Genomic DNA, 26,546 nt, shown 5'->3' on the forward strand with positions numbered 1-26,546 from the left:
CTCCCCCCGGGGGTGCCTAACCCCCCATTCACCTAACCTCCCAGGGGGGGTGCCTAGCCCTAAGTCCCCCCCGGGAGCCCTAAACCTAACCACCCCCGCGTGGCTGTCCACGCTCGGCGCCCAGCATCCGTTCAATCGGTATGCCGGACGCCGGTCTCCCAGCGTTGGTAAAATGACAGGCGTCTAGATTTAGATGGCTGTCATTTAACCCTCGCCGGGATTAAGCAGTCGGGAAGCCAGCGGTCGGCATTGCGTCCACCGCCTTCCTGAACGTATACCCTAAAAACACTGAAGCAGCAAACTCTATGAAAACCAATACTTGTGTAATTCTCACAGCTTTAGGCCATGGCTGTACACTCTATAACAGGAATCTATTTCCATCATGGCAGGTTATGAACTGTTAGTAAAATACTTTTTGTAGCAAACACTATCTGAAAATAAATGAGAAAAGCAGGAGCAGAACATGACCAGACTGTGATCCTGGTTTAGATGACACTTGATTAGGAATGTTCCATGTGCACATCAGTCAGTGTAATACAGGAATAACATGTTACATACATGACTTCACTCCTCCTCCTCATCATGGGGGGGCGGGGTCTGGGAACACAAACGGTGATTGGCTGAGATTCTTTCCAGCTGTACTAGCATTACCCGGAAGTGTGCGTTCCACGACTCGTGTCCGCTGCTGGCTGTGATTGGCTGGCCATCGCCCGTTGGATGGAGGTGTTGGCGGAGCAGTGGGCGTGGCCAGGCAGAGGAGGGGGTCGGTGTTGTTGTTGTGCAGCTGGGGGACTGTACCCGGGCGCAGGGACCCTGACATGGTGCTGCTCAGGTGCAGGAGGCTGCTCTCTCCGGGGCTGGTCCCCAGGTGGCCAGGGAGAGGCCCCTCAGCGAGACCCCCCACCCCAGTGCCTGCCCGTATGTGCAACATCTCTGCCTGCTCCTACAAGCTGAGGAATGTGGACTGTGAGTGACCCCCCATGTATTATATATGTAATTTGCTGCTGGGGCTGCCCCCTATGTGTTATGTATGATATATCCCCTCTGTATGTTATGTGCTGCTGTCTGTGCTGGTCATATAACACACTGAGGAGTGTGGCCTGTGAGTGACCTCCCATGTATGTTACATGATATATCCCCTCTGTATGTTACATGATATATCCCCTCTGTATGTTACATGATATATCCCCTCTGTATGTTACATGATATATCCCCTCTGTATGTTACATGATATATCCCCTCTGTATGTTACATGATATATCCCCTCTGTATGTAATGTGCTGCTGGGGCTCTGTGTACAGTGCCCCCTAAGTATTACATATCCCCTATATATTTTATATGCTGCTGTCTGTGCTGATGATATAATACACTGAGGAGAGTATACTGTGAGTGCCCCCATGTACTATATTACCTCATACTGAGGAGTGTACACTGTGAGTGCCCCATGTATTATATTACCTCATACTGAGGAGTGTACACTGTGAGTGCCCCATGTATTATTACCTCATACTGAGGAGTGTACACTGTGAGTGCCCCCATGTATTATATTACCTCATACTGAGGAGTGTATACTGTGAGTGCCCCCATGTACTATATTACCTCATACTGAGGAATGTACACTGTGAGTGCCCCCATGTATTATATTACCTCATACTGAGGAATGTACACTGTGAGTGCCCCCATGTATTATATTACCTCATGCTGATGATATAATACACTGAGGCGTGTACACTGTGAGTGCCCCATGTATTATATTACGTCATACTGAGGAGTGTACACTGTGAGTGCCCCATGTATTATATTACCTCATACTGAGGAGTGTACACTGTGAGTGCCCCCATGTATAATATTACCTCATACTGAGGAGTGTATACTGTGAGTGCCCCCATGTACTATATTACCTCATACTGAGGAGTGTACACTGTGAGTGCCCCATGTATTATATTACCTCATACTGAGGAGTGTACACTGTGAGTGCCCCATGTATTATATTACCTCATACTGAGGAGTGTACACTGTGAGTGCCCCCATGTATTATATTACCTCATACTGAGGAGTGTATACTGTGAGTGCCCCCATGTACTATATTACCTCATACTGAGGAATGTACACTGTGAGTGCCCCCATGTATTATATTACCTCATACTGAGGAATGTACACTGTGAGTGCCCCCATGTATTATATTACCTCATGCTGATGATATAATACACTGAGGCGTGTACACTGTGAGTGCCCCATGTATTATATTACGTCATACTGAGGAGTGTACACTGTGAGTGCCCCATGTATTATATTACCTCATACTGAGGAGTGTACACTGTGAGTGCCCCCATGTATTATATTACCTCATACTGAGGAGTGTATACTGTGAGTGCCCCCATGTACTATATTACCTCATACTGAGGAATGTACACTGTGAGTGCCCCCATGTATTATATTACCTCATACTGAGGAATGTACACTGTGAGTGCCCCCATGTATTATATTACCTCATGCTGATGATATAATACACTGAGGCGTGTACACTGTGAGTGCCCCATGTATTATATTACGTCATACTGAGAAGTGTACACTGTGAGTGCCCCCATGTATTATATTACCTCATACTGAGGAGTGTACACTGTGAGTGCCCCATGTATTATATTACCTCATACTGAGGAGTGTACACTGTGAATGCCCCCATGTATTATATTACCTCATACTGAGGAGTGTACACTGTGAATGCCCCCATGCATTATATTACCTCATACTGAGGAGTGTACACTGTGAATGCCCCCATGCATTATATTACCTCATACTGAGGAGTGTACACTGTGAGTGCTACCCATGCATTATATTACCTCATACTGAGGAGTGTACACTGTGAGTGCCCCCATGCATTATATTACCTCATACTGAGGAGTGTACACTGTGAGTGCCCCCATGTATTATATTACCTCATACTGAGGAGTGTACACTGTGAGTGCCCCCATGTATTATATTACCTCATACTGAGGAGTGTACACTGTGAGTGCCCCATGTATTATATTACCTCATACTGAGGAGTGTACACTGTGAGTGCTACTCATGTATTATATTACCTCATACTGAGGAGTGTACACTGTGAGTGCTACCCATGTATTATATTACCTCATACTGAGGAGCGTACACTGTGAGTGCCCCTTGTATTATATTACCTCATACTGAGGAGTGTACACTGTGAGTGCCCCCATGCATTATATTACCTCATACTGAGGAGTGTACACTGTGAGTGCCCCCATGCATTATATTACCTCATACTGAGGAATGTACACTGTGAGTGCCCACATGCATTATATTACCTCATACTGAGGAGTGTACACTGTGAGTGCTACTCATGTATTATATTACCTCATACTGAGGAGTGTACACTGTGAGTGCCCACATGCATTATATTACCTCATACTGAGGAGTGTATACTGTGAGTGCCCCTTGTATTATATTACCTCATACTGAGGAGTGTACACTGTGAGTGCCCCATGTATTATATTACCTCATACTGAGGAGTGTACACTGTGAGTGCCCCCCCTGTATTATATTACCTCATACTGAGGAGTGTACACTGTGAGTGCCCCCATGCATTATATTACCTCATACTGAGGAGTGTACACTGTGAGTGCCCCCATATATTATATTACCTCATACTGAGGAGTGTACACTGTGAGTGCCCCCCCCCTGTATTATATTACCTCATGCTGATGATATAATACACTGAGGAGTGTAGGTTGTTGTTAAGGGTATATTGCACGTGTTGTGTAAAGTATGTTATAGACTAGAGCTCTGAAGCCAATGTGGACACTTGTAGAGTTGGGAGAAATCCCATTTTAATTATTATTTTTTGGGGCACAAATTGTGTCTAAAAACAAAAAACAAAAAAACAGAATTAGTCGTTTATTGCGCTTGGGACTCCTGACTTTTAGAGAGATAGAGAGGGCGATAGGGCGCGTAAGCATTCAGCAAATGCAGTAAAGCTGGGTACACGCCATATGATCCTTCCTATGATATATCGTTCCATCGCAGATCAGAGCATTATATTGTACGGCTCGTGCTTTGTCTATGTCCGATCCCTCGTTCGCGATCGTGTTCTGCACAGCAGATGGGCTGATGCAATGAACGGCTACATGCAGCATGTTACAATATATTGCACGATGTATCGCTACATTGCGTCGTTCCGTCACTGTGTACACACGCCGTTTAGTGTGTACCCAGCTTAAGGGCGTGTGCAGACTACCATGCTTACGCACATGTCCATAGGCTTATAATGTACGGGTGCAATATAGGCACTGATAATCAGCAGTCTATTCTGATTGGCTGAGTGTGCCTTGACCACTCCCACTGACACTATCACTGTTGTGCGGCTGCTACAATTTATTGCCGTTGATTATATGATATTTGCAATCCGTACATTGCAGGAAAGCAGATTGCTGTTTCATTGTTTTTTTATTTTTTATTTTAAAGGAGGAGACCATGGATATTTTGGATATTTAGTATTTATTTGAATTTAAATAGTTCTTTAAAGCCGGATACACACTGGGCAAGATATCGTGAGTGCGTCGGCAGGTGCGTAAACCCAATATGTCTGTGACCGACGTTGCAGATATATCGGTGCATCTGCTGGTGTGTACAGGCGACCTGCCCATCGCCCGTGCACATGCTGCAGGGACCCGGCGGTGATCGACATCAGGCCCGACACATCGGGCGGGCGATTGGTAAGTGTATATGCACTTACCATTCGTCATATAAGTAGGTCGGCCAAACAACTGACCCGTCGACCTAGTGTGTACCCAGCACTATAGTGTATTTAAATGTATTATACATGGTAATGGATCTCAGCATGTAATAACGCTGTAATGACACACTGTATTCTGTATGTGCTTCATTAAAAAGCTATGTTGTGGGTGTGGGGGGGGGGGTACAGAGTACACAACAAAGTTTAAATCCTGGTGACATCTGCAAGACTGAGAGATTAGTACATAATATAAGAAATACCTGATTGAATTTAAAACCATCAGCAATAGCTGGGAGAGTGTGTGTGTGGGACGGGGGGGGGGGGGGTGCAATCTCTATATCAGGTTACTAATGGAATATACTGTATAAATCTGATGACGTATATAAAACCTCTCCCTGCAACTTCGGTAACTAAGCCCCCACAGCTGCGGCAGAGGATTTCAGCAGTGGGTTACTGTTTCTCTCTCATTTTGTGTCCCTGATCCTGTCTTCCTGAGACAATGTAACACCCTGCAGGGTTGGCAGTAATGACATGCCCCAGGGCCTGGCTTGTACATTAGCTGCTTTTCTCCTGTGTGTGTACTGTTCCTGTATTACACAATGTATATGTGTGTGGTTGCCCTTATCTGCACTCGAACTCTCACCTATATACTTTTTACCTGAAAACATTTCACTTACATGTTATAGTGCGGTTACTGTAAGCTTGTCCAGCATAATTATCTTGTGTGTGTTTACCAGCTTTATCCCGGAATGATTGTACAAAAGCTCCTGGTGCTGTCACTTGTCCCATAAGAGATTGGGGCTGAGATAACCCCTGAGGCTTGCAGCGAGGCGTCATGCTTTGTTACCATAAGGGATCTCCTGTTTATTACATTGTTTTGCAATAACCTAATGATAGCCGCACATGCAGGTTGTATCACTCAGGCTGGCCAATGAAAGTGACATTGGTATGTCATGCAGGATATGATGTGACTGTATACTATATACTGTAAATCGCTTTGGCCAATAACCTCCATAAATGAATGTATCATTTCATCTGCTGACCAGCCCTCGGCGGCCTGTTATGGCCAATTTACATTGTAATCCAGTGGAATCTGTGGTTTTTGAGCTCCTCGCTGGATTGTCCCGTCCAGTCAGATTACAACATATGGTCGGGGTATACATTGGACTTTTGGTAGAGAATAAGCTCTTGTGGCAAAGGATGTCACTGCTTAGCATATTCTGTGCTTAGTCTTGAACTTTCTGTGACATCACAGAGAGAGTTAGCGATGTATGAGAAGTACAGGAGATCCTAGATCCTCTGTTCCCCTATCTTATTCCCCCTTTCTCACTTATCCCTCCCTTTATTGTTACTTGTTGATTGTATTTTTTTCTTGTTTGTTTATTTTTTTTAACTAGTTAAAAAAGTTACAGGATATAGTTAGACGATGTGTATATATTACGTCAATGCCTGATGTCATTTGACTTCTGTTGTATGCTGTGTATCCCTAATCCCGCTATCTCCCCTATTTGATCTATCCCCCGTGTTCCTGTTTTTTTCCTTTATGAACCCCAAATGTTTTTTTTCCTTTATTTGCTAATGTTCTGCTTCTTCCCTGTGTTATCTCTCTTTTCAGTGCACCCTTTGTGGAAGGGACCCTTAGATATACCCGGAGGATCCCGCCAGTCTCCTATTAACATCCGTGTGCGTGACAGCGTTTATCACCCTCAGCTTGCACCCATCAGCACCCAGTATGACCCGAATTCGTGTCTGCACATCTGGAATAATGGCTATTCCTTCCTTGTAGAGTACGACGACTCCACCGATAAGTCGGGTAAGAGGTTTTGTTGAGATGCTGTCACCCAACAATCGACGTATGTTATTATTATTATAGATTATTTATATAGCGCCACAAGTTTACTCAGAGCTGTACAGAGGTTATAAGTCATTCATAGCAGTTAGCGTTCCCGCGGGGTGCCGTGCCTTGCCCTAATTCTGAAGGGCAGAAAGACCCCTGCCCTCCAGCGTAGTGCCCCGCTGAAACAGCCTGCAGGTTCTGTCCTCCACCCGCGGGCCGCAGTGTCCCATGGGTGGGGAAAATGGCAGCGCAGCGGTCACAGCCGGTGAATGGGCGGCGCTTGGGGGCTGCCCAGCATGTCCGTAAGTGCCGAGCACACCCCCAAGAGTGACGAAAAGAAGACTCGTCATAAAGACACGCCCCCTTTTCATTGGCTTCAGCGCGCGCAGATGTGCCCTAGCTCTAGGTCCGCGCCCTGCCTGCCGTCGGGCCTAGATTGAACACTAGCAGTCCCTTCCCCATTAGGAGCTTTCAGTCTAAATTCCCTAAAATACAAGTGCACCAACATACCCAGTAGTGCTAATTGTCTCAGAAGTTTGTGGGAGGAAACCCACGCAAACACAGGAAGAACATATAAACTCCACACATATATATTACGACTGGGAATTGAACCCATGACCTCATTGCTGTGAGACAGTAATGCTAACCACCGTGCTATATGGAAAATGATTCTTAAACCAAGGATCTGTCGTGCTTTCAAACTAGGCGAAAGCAAAATGTTTTTCAGCGTATGATGGGATATCTGCGCACGTATACAGAAAATTCAATGTCTCCTCTTGTTTGTTCGCCTAATGTTCCCTTATTGCACTTTATCTTTGGTCCTGCCTCCCTCTCTGGCTACTGTCCCATCTTTTTCCAGCTCCTAAACTAATGCAGAGCCTTTTCTCTGTCTCTCTAATGGGCAGCAGCAATTAGGCTTCTAGCCAGTGCATTCCGCTCAGTCTGCTGCCAGCAAAGGCTTCAGTGCTCTACGTACAAATATTGACCCGTCATTGAGAATCAAGCCGCGATTTAACCATCTATCAAGAATAACCGACCTTTATGCTTCAGAAATACTCTTATATGACACATTATAACAATTGAGCAGCTGGGTCACTTTTGGGTTAGACGGGGCTCGATAGAGCGGCTGCATGCATTGATTATTAGCGGACGTCTTTCAGCCACATTTACCTGCATGGCTGAGGATGATCCTATGGATTATGATCGGATATCTATTGATCATTACGGTTGTTTTGGAGAGACACACTGTGATTATTCCTCATACAAAACATTATTACGTTTATATTATTAATTAGGGTTTGTAGGATAAATGCAACAGAGGCAAAGCCTTTACTCTTATTTGTGAAGGATAAATACTTGTGGGTTTGTGCCGAGTGAATGTGAAGCGGGAAGATCTGAGGTCCCTGCAGTGAGAGCGCGACCAGAGTGCGGTCAGCGTCCTGCTCATCTCTCACCGGAACGTGATGCAATAATCCCCAGGCATTGCAGCACCTGTCTTTACCTCCCAGTTAACTCATTACATGCTACTATGGAAAAGACTTGTGAAATATTCTCAGCATTGACTCTTTAGTGGGCTCTGTAATAATTCTGCCATGTGTAAAGTGAATGATATCTGCAGAATTCTCTTCTGTTCTGTTGAATTTCCCCCGTCACCTGGGAGTGAGTGCGTTGCAGGACCTGCGCGTGACTCGGCCTGTTAATATGTAACGCTATCTCCCTTTTATCTTGCAGCTTGCTAGGTGCGCATGAATGAGCCGCTTGTATGTAATCTGCGTATCGGAGGCTCTGTAATCAGCTGGCAGACTCGCACGTAGTGTTCACACCGTTCACAGCTGATAAAGGATAATATAACTAGCACTGTGACACTGCCAACACTGGCTCTTATTTAGGAGTAAGTCCAGGTGCAGATTTGCATCGTTCCCCTTCTTTTTTTGTTCTGTATGTGATTCTTAGTATTGCGGCAATGCTCTGCGTCCTGGGTGCAATTCTCTACAGCTATAGGTATATGCACAAGCAGAACAGACACACAGCATCACGTATGCTGGATGTAATTTTCTCCATCTGTTCTTATTCCATATGTATAGCCAACAGCACAGTACTACTTCTCTTGTTCTGTATGATGGATGCAATTCTCTTCATCTGTCCTAATTCCATATGTATAGCCAACAGCACAGTACTACTTCTCTTGTTCTGTATGATGGATGCAATTCTCTTCATTTGTCCTAATTCCATATGTATAGCCAACAGCACAGTACTACTTCTCTTGTTCTATATGGTGGATGCAATTCTCTTCATTTGTCCTAATTCCATATGTATAGACAACAGCACAGTACTACTTCTCTTGTTCTGTATGATGGATGTAATTATCTTCATCTGTCCTAATTCCATATATATATATAGACAATAGCACAGTACTACTTCTCTTGTTCTGTATGATGGATGTAATTATCTTCATCTGTCCTAATTCCATATATATATAGACAATAGCACAGTACTACTTATATATGCTGGATGTAATTCTCTTCATCTGTCCTAATTCCATATGAATGGACAGCAGCACAGTACTACTTCTCTCTTTCTGTATGCTGGGTGTAATGCTCACCATTTGTCCTTAGTTCGTATGTAGGGACAACAGCACAGTACTACTTCTCTTGTTCTATATGGTGGATGTCATTATCGTCATCTGTCCTTATTCCATATGCATGGACAGCAGCACAGTACTACTTCTCTCTTTTTGTATGCTAGGTGTAATTCTCGCCATCCGTATGCATGGACAACAGCACAGTACTACTTCTCTTGTACTCTATACTGGGTGTAATTCTCATAATTTGTCCTTTTTCTATACAGATGCGTCCTCATGCACAAAGCTTAATACGCCATGTAGCACGAGCCGCACAGAGAGATGTAGCGTAGCAATTTTTGCTTTACGTTCTACGTCTTATTCGCATCGCAGACGTAGGAAAACACCAGTCAGTGTACCGGAGACGCCGGGCTGCCACTAACTGCTCAGAAATTCATTTTAAATACGTCCAAAGTCACTGATGAAGCAAAACGAACTTTGAGTGTGAAAGCCGCGTCCGCTGCGTCATATAATCCACGTCAGGGGAGCAGCAGCCCGGGAGCGCAGGCAAATGCTGTAATCGTACCCGCTGCTGGCAGGACCCAGGAGAACAGGAGAGCTGGCCAGCACGCCAATTATCTGCCAATTATCCTTGGTAAAAAATAGGAGGGTGGAATTTGAACAACGTTCATTTGGAGAGACCCTCTTGGAAGCCTAATCAGTCACGTTCGGTGCATTGTTTGATGGTAGTGGGTGTAACCATGTTACGTGCGTTCAGTCCACGTGTGATTTGCAGGCGATCGTGTAGTTTCAGGTGTGTTGAAATGTGGAAAGCGCACGGAAACGCAACGCAAGTTGCTTTTCCCTAAAAAAAGCACGTGTGGGATTGCGTTAGGAATACATGTAAAATGTGTCACACAAATGTCAGTGGATATAATGTACCTTTAATGATCTCTAGGAGTATATTGTACCTATAATGATCTCTAAGAGTATAATGTACCTATAATGATCTCTAGGAGTATAATGTACCTTTAATGATGTCTAGGAGTATAATGTACCTATAATGAGTATAATGTACCTATAATGATGTCTAGGAGTATATTGTACCTTTAACAATAAAAATGTATTAAACCGTATCTACTTGTGGGGGTGGGGTGTACAGGGGTTTATGTATCAAGCAGTGAAAAATGTGGAGAAGTTACCCATAGCAACCAATCGGCTTTGAAGCAGCATTTATCTAGTACAGTCTATAAAATAATAGTTAGGAACTGATTGGTTGCTATGGGCAACTTCCTCACTGGTCCACTCCTCCACACTCTCCACTGCCTGATATATAAACCCCATAGACTGTGCGCTGCACTAGGACAGGCAGTGACGTTACACATTCTCTGCGTCATGTTGGCGCTGACAATACCCCGTTGTTGCTGTGTGTGAGAAGCCTGTTCCTCCTCTGTCGCCCCTCTCATGCCGCTTGTCCTCTTATTGCAGTGGTGAGTGGGGGTCCGCTGGAAAACCCTTACAGACTGAAGCAGTTCCATTTCCACTGGGGGGTGAACAATGACTGGGGGTCCGAGCACACTGTGGACAGCAAAGTGTTTCCTGCAGAGGTCAGTCATTGGCGCGCGTCCATTAACCTGCGCTGTGATAATTCCACCAAAGGGACTGGCCTAAGCCTGTCATTAAAACTAAAGGGCTATATGTACCTTGTGGTTGCTTTTGCAAGCCGCTGCTTCCTGGCAAGTTTGACCCGGAAATGTAAAGGGGCAGTAATAAGTGCAAGATATGTCACGCTTTGCACTTAATGTTATTGTCTCTTTCAATTTTCAGGTCAAACCCACTGAAAAGCAGCGGTCGCTTCATAACTCTAGCCCTAACACCAATGCATAATATGGAGTTACACCGGACTCAGGTTTCCCGTGGCCTCTCCATATTACCGCCGGCATAGTGGGTCCAGGCTGTCGGATTGTTGTTCAGTGACTCTGGAATTAGGGTTCATTTACTGTGTCCCCACAGTATAGACCCTAAAACTGTATCCTTGATGAGCCCATATGACATCTGTGACGTGTGTGTAATACATAGAACGTCACGTGCTCTTCCCTGTTTGATAAACTGACCATTGCTCATCGCACAGAGAAATGAACAGAAAGGAACAATTCATGCACTGCAGAAATGCTCAGTACATTGATTAGATTCGTTTCAAGCATTATTATAGCAACAGGGATGTAAGAGCAGCTCCGCCTCTATCAGATCCCCCCTGGACAGTGTCTTACAATTGTGGGAGGAGCCTCAGCTGTAAAAGGAGAGGGGACGGGGGACGTGGGGGTTAATTTTTGTAATGTTGAGTTTATTTGCTCAACGTAATTCAGAGATGGAGAATGAAATCCTCAGGACACTGGGAAATGGATACATTGTATCTACAAGGACAAAGTAATCATCTCCAATCCTTGATTTTTCAGCTCCACCTGGTTCACTGGAACTGCTCCAAATATCGGACCTTCGAGGAAGCTATAATGGAAGACAATGGTCTGGCTGTTATTGGAATATTCCTGAAGGTGATTTATTAATCTTCCTTCCATTCTCCCTCTGTGACGTTTGTTCTTGGTTTAGTCTGTTGCCTGATGCCCAATAATATATCTCCACAGCTTGGAAGACACCATCAGCAGCTGGAGAGTTTGGTTCACATATTGCCTACTGTCAGATATAAGGTAAAGCTTTGCTGATGTGGGGTTATACTCGCCAGGGCTGATACAGACCGGGCACTGCTGGCGTATTTAATGTGAAAGGGCTATGCGCATGCCCAGAACAGTCTGCCAACGCGTGCGCGCCCATACTGATTTCCAACATTCAGCCACTTACGCCTGGCTCCAGTGACTGGCACCCGGATGCGCGGGAACGGGTCGCACTGGTTCCCAGCGATTGTGGCCAAGTACAGTAAGGGCGCATTCATACATATACAACCAGCGGCAGACCTGGAAGGCGACCGGAATACGCCTGGGAAAGCCGGTATTGTCTGCGAGGGGGTCACGGCAAGTGCAAATACCACAGGAGGACGGTCACCAGCATTAGCGTAGTGCTAGAGATTGATTTGCGAATGCTCCCCTAACCAGACTTATTTTTCTTTAGCGAACGCAAGACTGGGCGTCGTCTCTGCTGTATTAGGTTTCATTTGATCTTCTACAAACTCTCTAATAACAAAAGCATTTGTTGCACGTACAGGAAATTGTTTAGAAAGCAGTCGTGTCTGTGTGTGACGAGTAGGTAGCGTAAAGTGGACACTTATGCTGCTGCTTTGACCGGATCTTGAGCGCAGTTGGAACTCTGCATGTCGGCGAAAATAGGCTCTTATTCCCTGCGCTGTTTTTTTTTTGTTCTTGTAGGTGTAACTTAATAACCTATTTTGTGGCCAATTCTGCTTTAGCCCCAATGTGTGTCTCGTTTGCAGTACTATATTTTGGGAAGTTACATGTTGGGCCACAAGAGGGCGTTAAAGTACAAATAGTCGTATTTTCGGTCGGGTGACTTGGAAGCCTTCAGTGGGCTGTAAGCGGATTATTCTGAGAACTGGAGCTACGGCTGTATCCATTTTATTAAATGCAAAGTCTGATAAGTAAGATCCTCTCTACATAATGCTGAACATTTATGCTAAAACAAGTGAGTGGTTACTTTAGCACACAGCAACTTGTATCTTTCCAGTGTTTGGACAACAACTCCCATCATTTTGGCAGAGGGTGATGGATTCGCCTAATATTCTTGCGGTAGCTTGTAACTCGTTCTGATCGCCATTTGTCCGAGAGCCTTTCTAAGGAAAACATGGATTGTTCTGCCAAACCATGCTTAAACTGGACAGGGCAATGTGCAAACTGCTGCATAGCAATTCCACTGCTGAGTGCAAGGAGCTGTGCCTGTCGCTGTGTGGAACACAAATACTGCGCTACCAGCCAGTGGGTTAGTAAAATTGTCAGACCGGTCTTCTCACGCTCCCCTTTTAAGCTAAGGATTTTATTTTTTTTTTAAATTAGGTGACTGAGCCATGTGACTGAGCCATGTGACTGAGCTGAGCTGTTGTGCAGATGGGAAGTCTTTGGTGAAGCAGGAGAAGGACTTAAAACCTTAGGGAGGGAGGGGAGGGTGGCCCAGAGTTGGGGAGTTCAGTTAGGTTAAGCCAAGGACACTAATGAATCAGGGCTGGAGACCTAGCTATGGTGCCCGGACCTGTGTGAATTTGGGGTCCTCATCATGTGGGGTAAAAAGTAATTTTATTTATTTTTTTTCTCTCCCATATGCCATATACTGTATATAGGACACGATGTGATAATCGTGGGGTGTTTCTTGCTTTACAGGAGACTCATTTCCTCCACTTTTCCCCTCCCCAATGCTCTGATTCCAAATTTCCTAAATGTTATATGTCTAAAGGACCCTCTAAGAAAGCGGGGGTCGCAAACTTTTTTCCAACTCTTGTCATTTTGTTATGCAGGACCAAATAACAGACCAAGAAGGCAGATATTTAATACTCATAGGTCTCTTAGATAATAAACTATTGACAATTGCTTCAATATATACCCCAAATACCAAACAACCCACTTTTATTAGGACATTTTGTATGGCTTCTCCAATCTTGCAGTAAAGGGTCAATTTTGATCTTGGGAGATTTTAATATGGTTCTCAACCCCTCTCTTGATAAATCTTCTGCAAAAATTAAAGCCCACTCACGTTCCACTCAGGATCATTCCCACTTGTTTAGACATATCCAGTGGCGTAACTTCATCCCAGGTGCCCGGAGGCAAGATAAATGTTGGTGCCCCCCCCCCCCCCTCAAACTAAAATGTACCACCCCCCAGCACCTATGCCAGCCCCAGCTGCCGCCGCCCCCCCTTATGCAGTTCCTTTTATATAATGCCCCCAGTAGTGGTCCCCCTATGCAGTGCCCGTCTATGTAATGCTCCCCAGTAATGGTCCCCCTATGCAGTACCTCCAGTAGTTGCCCCCAGTAGTGAGGCCCCTGTAGTTGCCCCCCAGTAGTGAGGCCCCTGTAGTTGCCCCCCAGTAGTGAGGCCCCTGTAGTTGCCCCCCAGTAGTGAGGCCCCTGTAGTTGCCCCCCAGTAGTGAGGCCCCTGTAGTTGCCCCCCAGTAGTGAGGCCCCTGTAGTTGCCCCCCAGTAGTGAGGCCCCTGTAGTTGCCCCCCAGTAGTGAGGCCCCTGTAGTTGCCCCCCAGTAGTGAGGCCCCTGTAGTTGCCCCCCAGTAGTGAGGCCCCTGTAGTTGCCCCCCAGTAGTGAGGCCCCTGTAGTTGCCCCCCAGTAGTGAGGCCCCTGTAGTTGCCCCCCAGTAGTGAGGCCCCTGTAGTTGCCCCCCAGTAGTGAGGCCCCTGTAGTTGCCCCCCAGTAGTGAGGCCCCTGTAGTTGCCCCCCAGTAGTGAGGCCCCTGTAGTTGCCCCCCAGTAGTGAGGCCCCTGTAGTTGCCCCCCAGTAGTGAGGCCCCTGTAGTTGCCCCCCAGTAGTGAGGCCCCTGTAGTTGCCCCCCAGTAGTGAGGCCCCTGTAGTTGCCCCCCAGTAGTGAGGCCCCTGTAGTTGCCCCCCAGTAGTGAGGCCCCTGTAGTTGCCCCCCAGTAGTGAGGCCCCTGTAGTTGCCCCCCAGTAGTGAGGCCCCTGTAGTTGCCCCCCAGTAGTGAGGCCCCTGTAGTTGCCCCCCCAGTAGTGAGGCCCCTGTAGTTGCCCCCCAGTAGTGAGGCCCCTGTAGTTGCCCCCCAGTAGTGAGGCCCCTGTAGTTGCCCCCCAGTAGTGAGGCCCCTGTAGTTGCCCCCCAGTAGTGAGGCCCCTGTAGTTGCCCCCCAGTAGTGAGGCCCCTGTAGTTGCCCCCCAGTAGTGAGGCCCCTGTAGTTGCCCCCCAGTAGTGAGGCCCCTGTAGTTGCCCCCCAGTAGTGAGGCCCCTGTAGTTGCCCCCCAGTAGTGAGGCCCCTGTAGTTGCCCCCCAGTAGTGAGGCCCCTGTAGTTGCCCCCCAGTAGTGAGGCCCCTGTAGTTGCCCCCCAGTAGTGAGGCCCCTGTAGTTGCCCCCCAGTAGTGAGGCCCCTGTAGTTGCCCCCCAGTAGTGAGGCCCCTGTAGTTGCCCCCCAGTAGTGAGGCCCCTGTAGTTGCCCCCCAGTAGTGAGGCCCCTGTAGTTGCCCCCCAGTAGTGAGGCCCCTGTAGTTGCCCCCCAGTAGTGAGGCCCCTGTAGTTGCCCCCCAGTAGTGAGGCCCCTGTAGTTGCCCCCCAGTAGTGAGGCCCCTGTAGTTGCCCCCCAGTAGTGAGGCCCCTGTAGTTGCCCCCCCAGTAGTGAGGCCCCTGTAGTTGCCCCCCAGTAGTGAGGCCCCTGTAGTTGCCCCCCAGTAGTGAGGCCCCTGTAGTTGCCCCCAGTAGTGAGGCCCCTGTAGTTGCCCCCAGTAGTGAGGCCCCTTTAGTTGCCCCCAGTAGTGAGGCCCCTGTAGTTGCCCCCAGTAGTGAGGCCCCTGTAGTTGCCCCCAGTAGTGAGGCCCCTGTAGTTGCCCCCAGTAGTGAGGCCCCTGTAGTTGCCCCCCAGTAGTGAGGCCCCTGTAGTTGCCCCCCAGTAGTGAGGCCCCTGTAGTTGCCCCCCAGTAGTGAGGCCCCTGTAGTTGCCCCCCAGTAGTGAGGCCCCTGTAGTTGCCCCCCAGTAGTGAGGCCCCTGTAGTTGCCCCCCAGTAGTGAGGCCCCTGTAGTTGCCCCCCAGTAGTGAGGCCCCTGTAGTTGCCCCCCAGTAGTGAGGCCCCTGTAGTTGCCCCCCAGTAGTGAGGCCCCTGTAGTTGCCCCCCAGTAGTGAGGCCCCTGTAGTTGCCCCCCAGTAGTGAGGCCCCTGTAGTTGCCCCCCAGTAGTGAGGCCCCTGTAGTTGCCCCCCAGTAGTGAGGCCCCTGTAGTTGCCCCCCAGTAGTGAGGCCCCTGTAGTTGCCCCCCAGTAGTGAGGCCCCTGTAGTTGCCCCCCAGTAGTGAGGCCCCTGTAGTTGCCCCCCAGTAGTGAGGCCCCTGTAGTTGCCCCCCAGTAGTGAGGCCCCTGTAGTTGCCCCCCAGTAGTGAGGCCCCTGTAGTTGCCCCCCAGTAGTGAGGCCCCTGTAGTTGCCCCCCCAGTAGTGAGGCCCCTGTAGTTGCCCCCCAGTAGTGAGGCCCCTGTAGTTGCCCCCCAGTAGTGAGGCCCCTGTAGTTGCCCCCCAGTAGTGAGGCCCCTGTAGTTGCCCCCCAGTAGTGAGGCCCCTGTAGTTGCCCCCCAGTAGTGAGGCCCCTGTAGTTGCCCCCAGTAGTGAGGCCCCTTTAGTTGCCCCCAGTAGTGAGGCCCCTGTAGTTGCCCCCAGTAGTGAGGCCCCAGTAGTGAGGCCCCAGTAGTGAGGCCCCAGTAGTGAGGCCCCAGTAGTGAGGCCCCAGTAGTGAGGCCCCTGTAGTTGCCCCCAGTAGTGAGGCCCCTGTAGTTGCCCCCAGTAGTGAGGGCCCCTGTAGTTACCCCCAGTAGTGAGGCCCCTGTAGTTGCCCCCAGTAGTGAGGCCCCAGTAGTGAGGCCCCTGTAGTTGCCCCCAGTAGTGAGGCCCCTGTAGTTGCCCCCAGTAGTGAGGCCCCTGTAGTTGCCCCCAGTAGTGAGGCCCCTGTAGTTGCCCTCAGTAGTGAGCACCCTGTAGTTGCCCCCAGTGGTGTTCGCGCGCACACACAAAAAAAAACAAACTTACCTTTATCCTCGCTCCAGTGCTGCTGCCGGCCATCCCCGGCGTCCGCTACTCGGCACTATGGGAGTGATGTCATTACGTCACTCCCATAGTGCACTGCGGGACCCGGAAGACGGAGCTCACTCCTGAGCTCTGTCCCCGGTGTCCGCTCCTCGGCACTATGGGAGTGACGTTATGACGTCACTCCCATAGTACACTGCGGGACCCGGAAGACGGAGGGAGCTCCGTCCTCCGGCTGCTGCCGGGGGTTTGAATAGGAGCCGTGCGCCCGCTGGTAACATACTCAGCGGGCGCCCGGCAAATGGAGGGTGCAGGGGGTGCGACCGCACCCCTTGCACCCTCCGTAGTTACGCCAATGGAGGTGGAGCGCTGATCAGCGGCGCTCCTTCTCCATGCAGCTCCCGGGGACAATGGAGCCAGGTGCCCCTTTCAGGGCTGACGCCCGGCGGCAAATGACTCCATTGTCTCCGGGAGTTCTGCCACTGGACATATCTTATGTGAATACGATTTATACGATGTATGGAGGGCCAAACACCATGGTGTGAAAGATTACACCTTCTATTCCCACGTCCATAAATCTTATTCGCGTATTGACTTAGCCCTCTTTGGTAAATGGACACTTCATTATATTACTCGAACCTCTATATTGCCAGTTACATGGTCCGACCATGCAGCGTTAACCCTTTATTGGGATGTTACTCGCTCCAGAACCCCTCCTGGTCCCTGGCGGATCGGGTGAACATCCCCTTCTAAATGTAGACGTTAAACATACTATAGCCAGCTCCCTCTCTTTATTTTTGGAGACCAATGAACCAGAGGATACGTCCCTACTTACATTCTGGTGCGCTTTAAAAGCAGTGGTAAGGGGGTCGGCCATTCAAGCCGCGGCGCGCATGCGCAAGAGTGCAGCGTCTCCCCTGGCTGATATAGAATCCCGACCTTACTGACTTAGAATTTAAACATAAGACTGACCCGTCCAATGACGAAATCTATCGTCCACTCCTTAAAGTTCGGGAGGAATGGAATGCGTTAGCACTGAAAGAGGTTCAAAAATGTTATGTTCCGGGGACAGGGCAGGCCGTATGCATGTAAGGAAATTAAGGGGTACACGAGCGAGGAACCGTATTAGACTGATATCTACTCTAGAAGGCAGGAAAATATCGGATCCTTTCTCTATAGCTGGTGCTTTTGCTGAGTACTATACCACCCTGTACAATCAACATGCAGATTCTAAGGTCCATCAACCAACGAAAGTTGACATTGCAAACTTTTTGGAAAATATTAACCTGCCTTCGTTAGAACCCGACGCGCTTCGCTCACTTGAGCGACCATGGTCCAGAGAGGAAATTGAATTAGTTATTAAATCTCTCCCTTTGGAGAAGGCCCCTGATCCTGATAGATACATTCATTCATTTTACTAATGTTTCACAGACACTTTATCTCCACTTCTTGTTCAGCTGTTTAATGAGGCCTCCTGGGTGGGGTCGTTCCCAGTATAAATGCTAGAGGCAAGAATCGTTGCGTTTCCTAAACCGGGGAAAAATTCGGCTTTGCTACTTAATTATCGTCCAATTGCGCTCCTCAATACAGATGTCAAAATCTATGCTAAATTAATTGCAAATAGGATTACTCCTTTACTTCCTACACTTATCCTTCAGTACCAGTTTGGATTTGTTCAAGGGGATTCCCCTTCCCCTAGCCTAACCTTAAACTCCCGGGGGTGTGCCTAACCCTAAGTCCCCCCCAGGAGCCCTAAACCAGACCCCCCCGCGCGGCTGTCCGCGCCCGGCTTACATTCGATCGGTAAGCCGGGTGTGGGGCTCCCGGCGTAAGTAAAATGAAAGGGCGTCGGGATTTCGACGCCTGTCATTTAACCCCTTGCCGGGATCAGACAGTTGGGAAGCCGACGCTCGGGATTCCGTCCGTCTGCTTCCTGACTGCTTCCCGTTCAAGGCCGTCAGTCTCCTGACAACACGAGACGAGTGATTTGATATTGTGGATGCCTTCTCGGAAATTGGCCAGCCCCTTTTATTGTTATCCGTAGACGCCGAGAAGGCATTTGACAGGTTGCACTGGGGGGGATCTTCGTGCTGTTCTTCACAAATTTGGTTTCAGGGGTCTCGCACCGTCATCGATCGCAGCGTTATATTCCAACCCTTCAGCCAGAAGTTTTGCAAACGGTATTTTGTCATCAGTATTTCCGATTACTAACCGTACGCGCCAGGATGTCCTTTATCCCCACTGATGTTCGTGTTAGCAATTGAACCTCTGGCGGAGACTATTCGATCTCCCCATGCTATTCATGGTCCAGTTTTTTATTTTGGTCAGACATATATAATCAGTTTGTTTGCAGATGACGTCCTTCTGACCCTCACGAGCCCTGCTATGTCTCTACCATGCTTGCATTCAGTACTAGAAACCTACTATAAAGTATCTTTATTTATAAATGAAACAGATCTAATACCGAAGCTCTACCTATTCATTTTTCTCCAGCAATACTACAATCCCTAAAATCAAACTATTCTTATTCCTGGCAAGAGAATAGTATCAAGTACCTTGGGATCCATTTAACTCACACTACTAATAGATTCATTTCGGCTAATTATTTACCCCTGTTGCGAGGTGTCACTTTATTAATGACTGACTGGATGATGCAAAATGTTTCCTGGTTCGGTCGCATATCGGCCATTAAAATGGTGATTCTGCCGAAAAGTCTATTTATTTTGGACAGTCCCTTCATTAGTCCCCGAAACAATCCTTAACAGGTTTCACGCAGTATCTATTAAGTATATATATATATATATATATATATATATATATAGAAGGGCAAGAAACCTAGATTAGCTAGGAAGACTATGGCCCTCATTCAGAGGCGCTCGCAAGAAGCGAGCGCTCGTTCTGAATGAGGGCGGCCGCTTGTTTTTTTTTAAGTGCGGCCTCCTGGTCGCTAGCTAAGCTGTGGTTTACCACCCACTGCTTTAGCGACTGGACCAGGTTGATGGTCGCGATGGACAAAACCATCGCGACTTGCGACGAGACAATAAGGTTGGGTCTCGGCAACAGCAAGCCCCAGGGATCGAGCAGGAAGCTCCCCACTGACATCACTGCTGATATCAGTGGGGCCGTCCCCAAACGGCAAGCCTCCGTTTGTGTAGCCACCCCCACGCCCTGCCTACAAAACGGGGCGAGCTGTCGATCAACATCGACAGCCACCGCTTTTGTAGTGAGCTCCGGAGGGAGAGAATTTTTCTCTCGCTCCGGGCTTAGCACGCGCAGTGCGCCCACTGCGCGTGTGCAGGGCCTTAACGTCGACCTGGTTGCGAGCGCTCAGCGCTTGCGACCGGGTCTGAATGAGACTTTGTCTTATCCAAATTCAGAGGGGGGATTAGCTTACCCAGATTTACGATGTTATCAGCTAGCTACAATGATTTCCCAACTTAATGCATGGTTTACCCAGGTGAATTCAAAATCGTGGGTTCTTTTGGAGCGTAGTATGGTTTTCCCATTCCCTCTTATACCCCTTTTACACCAGAGCAAAAACCTGGGTTTTTGCTGGGTCTACCCAGGTCGCAGCTCAGTGTAAATGGGTCCCTGAAAAATAACCTGGGTCAAGTGACCCTGCAATCCAACCCAGGTAGCTACCAGGGTTGGACCCAGGATGGACCCGGGCAATGGTGCAGTGTAAACGGTGCAACCCGGGTTATCTGACCTGGATCATGCCTAAAATGAGCTGATTGGTGGCTGTGGAGCAGTCACCTCCCACTTTTAATGACCTCACAGGTTTAGCAGGGCAGACCTGAGTTCAGTGTGAACAGGGCTGACCTGTGAGTAACCCAGATGAAAGGTGCAGTGTAAATGGGTCTGACCAGGGTTCGAACCATGTCCAAAAACCCAGGTCGGACCTGGGTTTTTGGTGGAAAAGAGGTATTACAGATTGTCTTTGGTTCCCCTCTTCGGTTTCGGTGAGGGCTTTAGGAAAGTCAGTGTCTGTTTCCAACTCCCGTAAAGCATGGCTAGAATTAGCCACGATAGCATCGGACATTCTCCTTCCCTGTAGTAACTTTTCCCTTGAGGGCCTAGCCACCTTGATCCCGAATTTATCTTTTGACACTTGGAGAGCCCGAGGAATCCTTACCTTGGCTGACGTAACTGCTCCTGATTCCTTGTTATCATTTACCCAGCTTCAACCATTATTCTCGCTCCCTCCCAGAGACTTTTATAAGTACCTACAATTAAGACATTGGCTCGGTGGTATTACTCCTCCTCCACATATAGTGCAGAGATTACCCACATTTCTTATTGATCGATTGTGTAAGATTGGAGATATTACTTGGTGGTATTTATATTTAACTAACCCCCACGAATTTACCAAATTTAAATCTTTATTGAAATGGGAGGCAGACCTCTCCTGTATAATCCCTGAGGGAGATTGGCATATCACATTCCGAACTTGTGTTATCCTCTATAAGTGCATTTCCCCACAACGAACAGCTTTATAAATTGCTTCATCGTTTATATTTCACACCGGTATCAATGCATACTCTCTGGCCCTCCCAATCCAACCTTTGTTGGCGTAAGTGTGGAAATGTGGGGTCTTTGGCCCATATATTTTGGTCGTGCTCTCGTATCAAGGTTTTATGGTCATCAGTGTTTGCCCTAATCTCTAAAATACTGAATGTATCTATCCCACCGCATCCATTAATAGCATTATTCCATTTATATCATGGTGGCTTGACCAATAACGATCGTTATATTATTGGTCATGTTTTCCTAGCCACTAAATTACTGTTGGCACGACACTGGCGTTCTGTGTCGGACTGGGGCATGAAGGGCCCACCGGGAAAAATTCAGTGGTAGGGGCCATGCTTAAGGGGTGTGGCGAGCTACCATAGACACTTGACTATCCATTAATAAAATCTTGATGTACAGTAGTTTCTATAGAAGTTAACCAAGCCTCCATGTTGATCAGTGGTTCTGCTCCTCCAGGTAATTGGCCGTCTAGATAACAATCTATAATTTGAGGTCTGGAACCTGACACCTAGAAGAGGAGGGTGGTCCCACAGGCAGTGGGGCCCACCGGGGATTTCCCCTGTACCCCTGTGGGCCAGTCCAACCCTGCTGGCGTTCACCTTATAGTCCCAGTTTGGATGCTATTGGGAAAGATGTGCAATCCCATTACGAGTGTGAGACAGCGGGAGTATCTTACTCCTCATCCGTTTCTAATCCTTTCATTAGATGGTTTGGATGGTCCGAATATTGGGAAGCAAAATCTAGGGTTTAATTGCTATGGTTCCCTGCAATTTTGTGATCTTTTAATGTAATGTTATGTATATGCTAGATACTCAATTGCACAATGTATTGTTTACTATGTGAACCTTTTGTATGGATATATTCTATATATGTCAAGCTCGAGGACATCACTGCTTTACATTGTATGGATTTTTAATAAACTCACTGGTGTTTGAATCTATTCAGGAGTGCTAATAAATATATATATAATATTTATTTATTTATATATATATTTTTTTTAGGATTCTCTTACAGGATTCAATCATTTTGACCCGTCCTGCCTTCTACCAACTTGCAGCGATTATTGGACTTACTCTGGCTCTTTAACCACGCCACCGCTGACCGAGTCCGTGACCTGGATTATAATGAAGAAACCGATTGAAGTTGACCACAGTCAGGTGATTTTGTCTGTTGAAAATCGGGCTGGGAAAATTCAGCTCCTAAAGAACATTTATGGCCCAATGACCTGACCTCTCACCCCGAGAAATGTGACATTAGCCTGTCGGTATTTGCTTTGGGACGGAGCCTGTAAATGACGTACTGTGTTAATGACCAGATGTTATGTGGCTATAGGGTGTAGGCATGCGGACTTCTTTCAGTGTATTGCGGGGAGACCCTAATGAGTCAGAGGCGGCTCCTCCATTCTCAGCGGTACATTGGATGCTGTAGTAGGTAATATGCCACTTACTGTAAGGCGCGGTCACACGGCCAGTCATCCTTGTCCTATAGCGGACACCTGATCCAGATCACGTCTTACCTCAGCCCACTAGTGACATTGCAACTTTCAACTCACAACCAGGCCATATATATATATATATATATATATATATATTTATTTATTTTGTTGTAACTGAAGGTAAAAACATTGATACGTTTATGGAATGTGGGGATACTTTAGCTCCAATTCCTACATGAATATTTGTTCTATGATATCGCCCTTCCCTTCCCTTTGGTGTTGTAAAAGCTACGATCTATGTATAAGAAGCACAGAGAAAGCCGGGAACGTATGACATCACCGCCAGTAACTCTCTCGCTTGTCTTTGTAGCTGGCCGTGTTCCGCAGTTTACTCTACACCGCTGTGGGGGAAGAGGAGAAAAACATGGTGGACAACTTCCGCCCTCTCCAGCCGCTGAAGAACCGCACAGTCCATTCAACCTTCCAACCGGCACTTAAATTGTCCGATTTAAAAAAGGATGACGGGGGGACCTCGCAGCAACGGCAAGCTGGATAAGTGCGCACGACTACGGCAGCGATATGGCCCTTGTGTATGGCCTGATAATGACGGTGTGCACACACGTGGAAACCCTGCCCGCTCTGAACAATATAGTGATACTGTGTATGACCTAATACTGTAGCATTCCGACAGCACAGATGCCTGCCTCTCAAATATAGACTGGGATTATATCTTACTTATAACGTTATACCCTTGACACACACACATACACACCCCACGTGCTTTAGAGGACATACTATCTAGCAGATTTCATAGTCAGAGCAAGCATGGCAGGTGTCGGTAATGTTGTCGGACCACGCTATGCGGATCACTGATGCATTTTGTGTGGACCATTTGTGTTGGGTGTAATATGAAGTAACGTTTTGCAGTGCCGTGGCTTAGTGAGAAATCTGGCCTCTTCCGCATTACCTTATTTAATGCAGCTTGAGCCTTATTTGTCCTTCTGTGTTTAAACACCCCCCCCCCACACACACACACGCACACAGAGACAGACACGCACACAGAGACAGACACGCACACAGAGACAGACACGCACACAGAGACAGACACGCACACAGAGACAGACACGCACACAGAGACAGACACGCACACAGAGACAGACACACACACACAGAACACAACACACACTTCTCGTGTCCTATTTCCCCCTCCCCGTGCCGATAGGGACACGCTCAGGCAGATTTAGTTGTTCAGCAATTCATCCGAAAAATGGGGTATATTTTTCTATCCTGTACTGACGGATCCACCTGGGGGTAATTTGAATCGGTCTGTAAGGCTCGCGCTCTAATTGCGTTATGCACAGAGGATAGGTGTGCTTACTTTTGGTGCTATCAGCCGTCACAGGTGCCTGTTTAATACTCTGTTACACTTTGGGCATTGCGGGGTAATCTGCGTTAGTTATAATGGTGCAGTTGACTTTAGCGCAGTATGTACAGAGTCATTCGGCAATGACAGAAAACCTGTTTATCAGCCCCGGAGAGCTTAGCAGTACCATGGCTTTTCATGAAACAAATCTGCAGTTTATTTTTTAGTCCTTAATATGAATTCAATTTAATCTATCATAGAATTGTGTAGCTACTGCAGTTATCGCCTGTGTGTATAGAGGATTCTGTAGAGCAGAGTATGGGTTCCAGGTCACCAATCTGACCTGTATACTACAAGGTGTGTGTGTATGTATGTGTATGTATGTGTGTATAGAGGATTCTGTAGAGCAGAGCATGGGTTCCAGGTCACCAATCTGACCTGTATACAAGGTGTGTGTGTGTATGTATGTATATGTATGTATATATATATATATATATATATATATATATATATATATATATATAATTATGCAGGGGCATATCAAGAGAGGAGGGGGGGCCCTTGTGCAGTCTCTGACCGGGGCCCCCTCCTCTCTCTCCGGCGGCCGGCAGCGTAGTGCCGCAGCGGTAAACGTTGGGCACTCGTCTACGCCCATAGTCTACGGGCGCATGCTGCTCCCCTGCAAATCCGATTCTCTGCTCCCCGATGGTTTATGGGATTGTTTTTCACTTTAGATGTGTTCGCATCTGTCCATGTCGCTGTATGTTTGTCATTAGTCAGCCATGTTTTTGGAGACCATATACACGAGGATGTAGCCGATCACTTCACCAGGAATTAGTGTCCTCAATGAGGCATTTAGTGCCTCTTATACCAGTGCCTCATCCCTCAGTGATTTCACTAGTAGATTGATGTTGGCCCAGCCCACAATATGGCCGCCTCCATGTGGGTGATGGGTACTTTTACTGTTCAGTGTAAATGAAATTGTTGTAGACATGCAGACTGCTCATTGTATACTGCCCCTATTTGTGCTGATGTTAAGTATAAGTGTCTTCTGAGAACTCTCCGCTGTTGACTTGTAGCAGTGTATATAGAAGGGATACAGAATTATACAGTAGAATAATCGCTTCGGATTATATAATGATGTAGCTCTTGGCCTAACATTTCTGGTGCATGCTGCGTGTTCATTATATTCAAAGTTGCTAAATGTATTTAAATTTGATGTTGGTCTAATACATCGAGGTTAGTAAATTGGGGTCGGAACGTTTTTTTTTTGTTTGTTTGTTTTTGAGAAATTGTGACTTCCATTTAATATTTTTTTTTTTTAATATACATGAATTTGTCTTTTTAAAGCTTTTCTTGTTTGTTTGTTTTTTTGTTTTTTATTACATGTGTTTGTTTTGGCTTGTATCGCTTATAGGTGATATTGTAAGAATCAAGTTATTATGTAGAGTGTACGCGTAACACTGTACGAGAGGGGGCTTATTCTAATTAGACCCTTCTTCTACTGTTCTAACAACATATGAATCATGTTTATTTTTTAAATAAAGAACTTTTTACAAACCTCCAAAGTTTCTTCCACCGATGTGCAAGTGAAATATAAAAAGTGTTACTGAATCCGACTCTGTTATGTTTATAACCAGAACAAATGAAAGGTTTGTATTACATTCAATGCTATATAATTGGCTCTTGGAGGACCCTTCACTAGGTAAAAGTAAGTACACAGGGTGAGGCTCTGATAGGATTGTTGAGGCTCTTTCTACAGGATACTTACATGCATGGGTCCTTCCTAAAGTAAGTTTTTGGCCGTTGAAGCGTTCTCTCGGCACACAACACAAATCCGTGGGGACGAGAATCACATTCCCGCACATAAAACCATCCGACCTATTTGTTTCTTGTAACAATCCAGCCATTCAGTACTTTCTGTGTGGATTAACTGTGCTTCCTCTGGCTTTGTGGGAAACAGAATCGTTTTTTCATATCTAGAGATAATTAGAGGGGACGCTATTGAAAATCAGCTGGAAAGCTTGTACCGTAATCTCTGGATGCTGTATATAGGTCGGTGGCACAAAGTACAACTGGAATGGACTCAGTCTCTCAAGTCATTTATAATCCAATTAGCAGAGTAATTATCGCACCGATGGGCAGACTGACATGCAAAGGGCAGAAACCCAGGTCTCACGTACCCTGGTCGGGCACTTTGGGGTTAATGGTTTACAGATCATAAATGCTGGCGGGGGGGGGGGGGGATAAATAGTCCATATGTGAAATATTAAATTCAGAACTGTCAGGAAATGTGGTTCAGGTGTAGCCAGAATCAGGCCGTTGAGGTTTGGGAGTGTGAGGATAGAACGTTTTTCCTCGAGCAGTAGAGTGCAGC

At 47.1% G+C, this 26,546-nt stretch overlaps 1 protein-coding gene across 1 annotated transcript; it reads left to right on the forward strand.

Annotated features, from left to right (window-relative positions):
- Positions 1-743: 743 nt before the first annotated feature.
- CA5A (carbonic anhydrase 5A) lies at positions 744-25,730 on the forward strand. The gene is made up of 7 exons (XM_088448010.1): positions 744-966; positions 6,363-6,560; positions 10,633-10,751; positions 11,601-11,696; positions 11,787-11,849; positions 22,373-22,528; positions 23,177-25,730. Exons 1-7 carry the CDS (start codon positions 819-821, stop codon positions 23,360-23,362), a joined length of 966 nt encoding a protein of 321 aa, XP_088304136.1. The 5' UTR covers positions 744-818; the 3' UTR covers positions 23,363-25,730.
- Positions 25,731-26,546: the final 816 nt, after the last annotated feature.

The sequence above is a fragment of the Taudactylus pleione genome, unplaced genomic scaffold, assembly GCF_031769625.1.
Source record: "Taudactylus pleione unplaced genomic scaffold, aTauple2 ptg000447l, whole genome shotgun sequence".
NCBI lineage: Eukaryota > Metazoa > Chordata > Amphibia > Anura > Myobatrachidae > Taudactylus > Taudactylus pleione.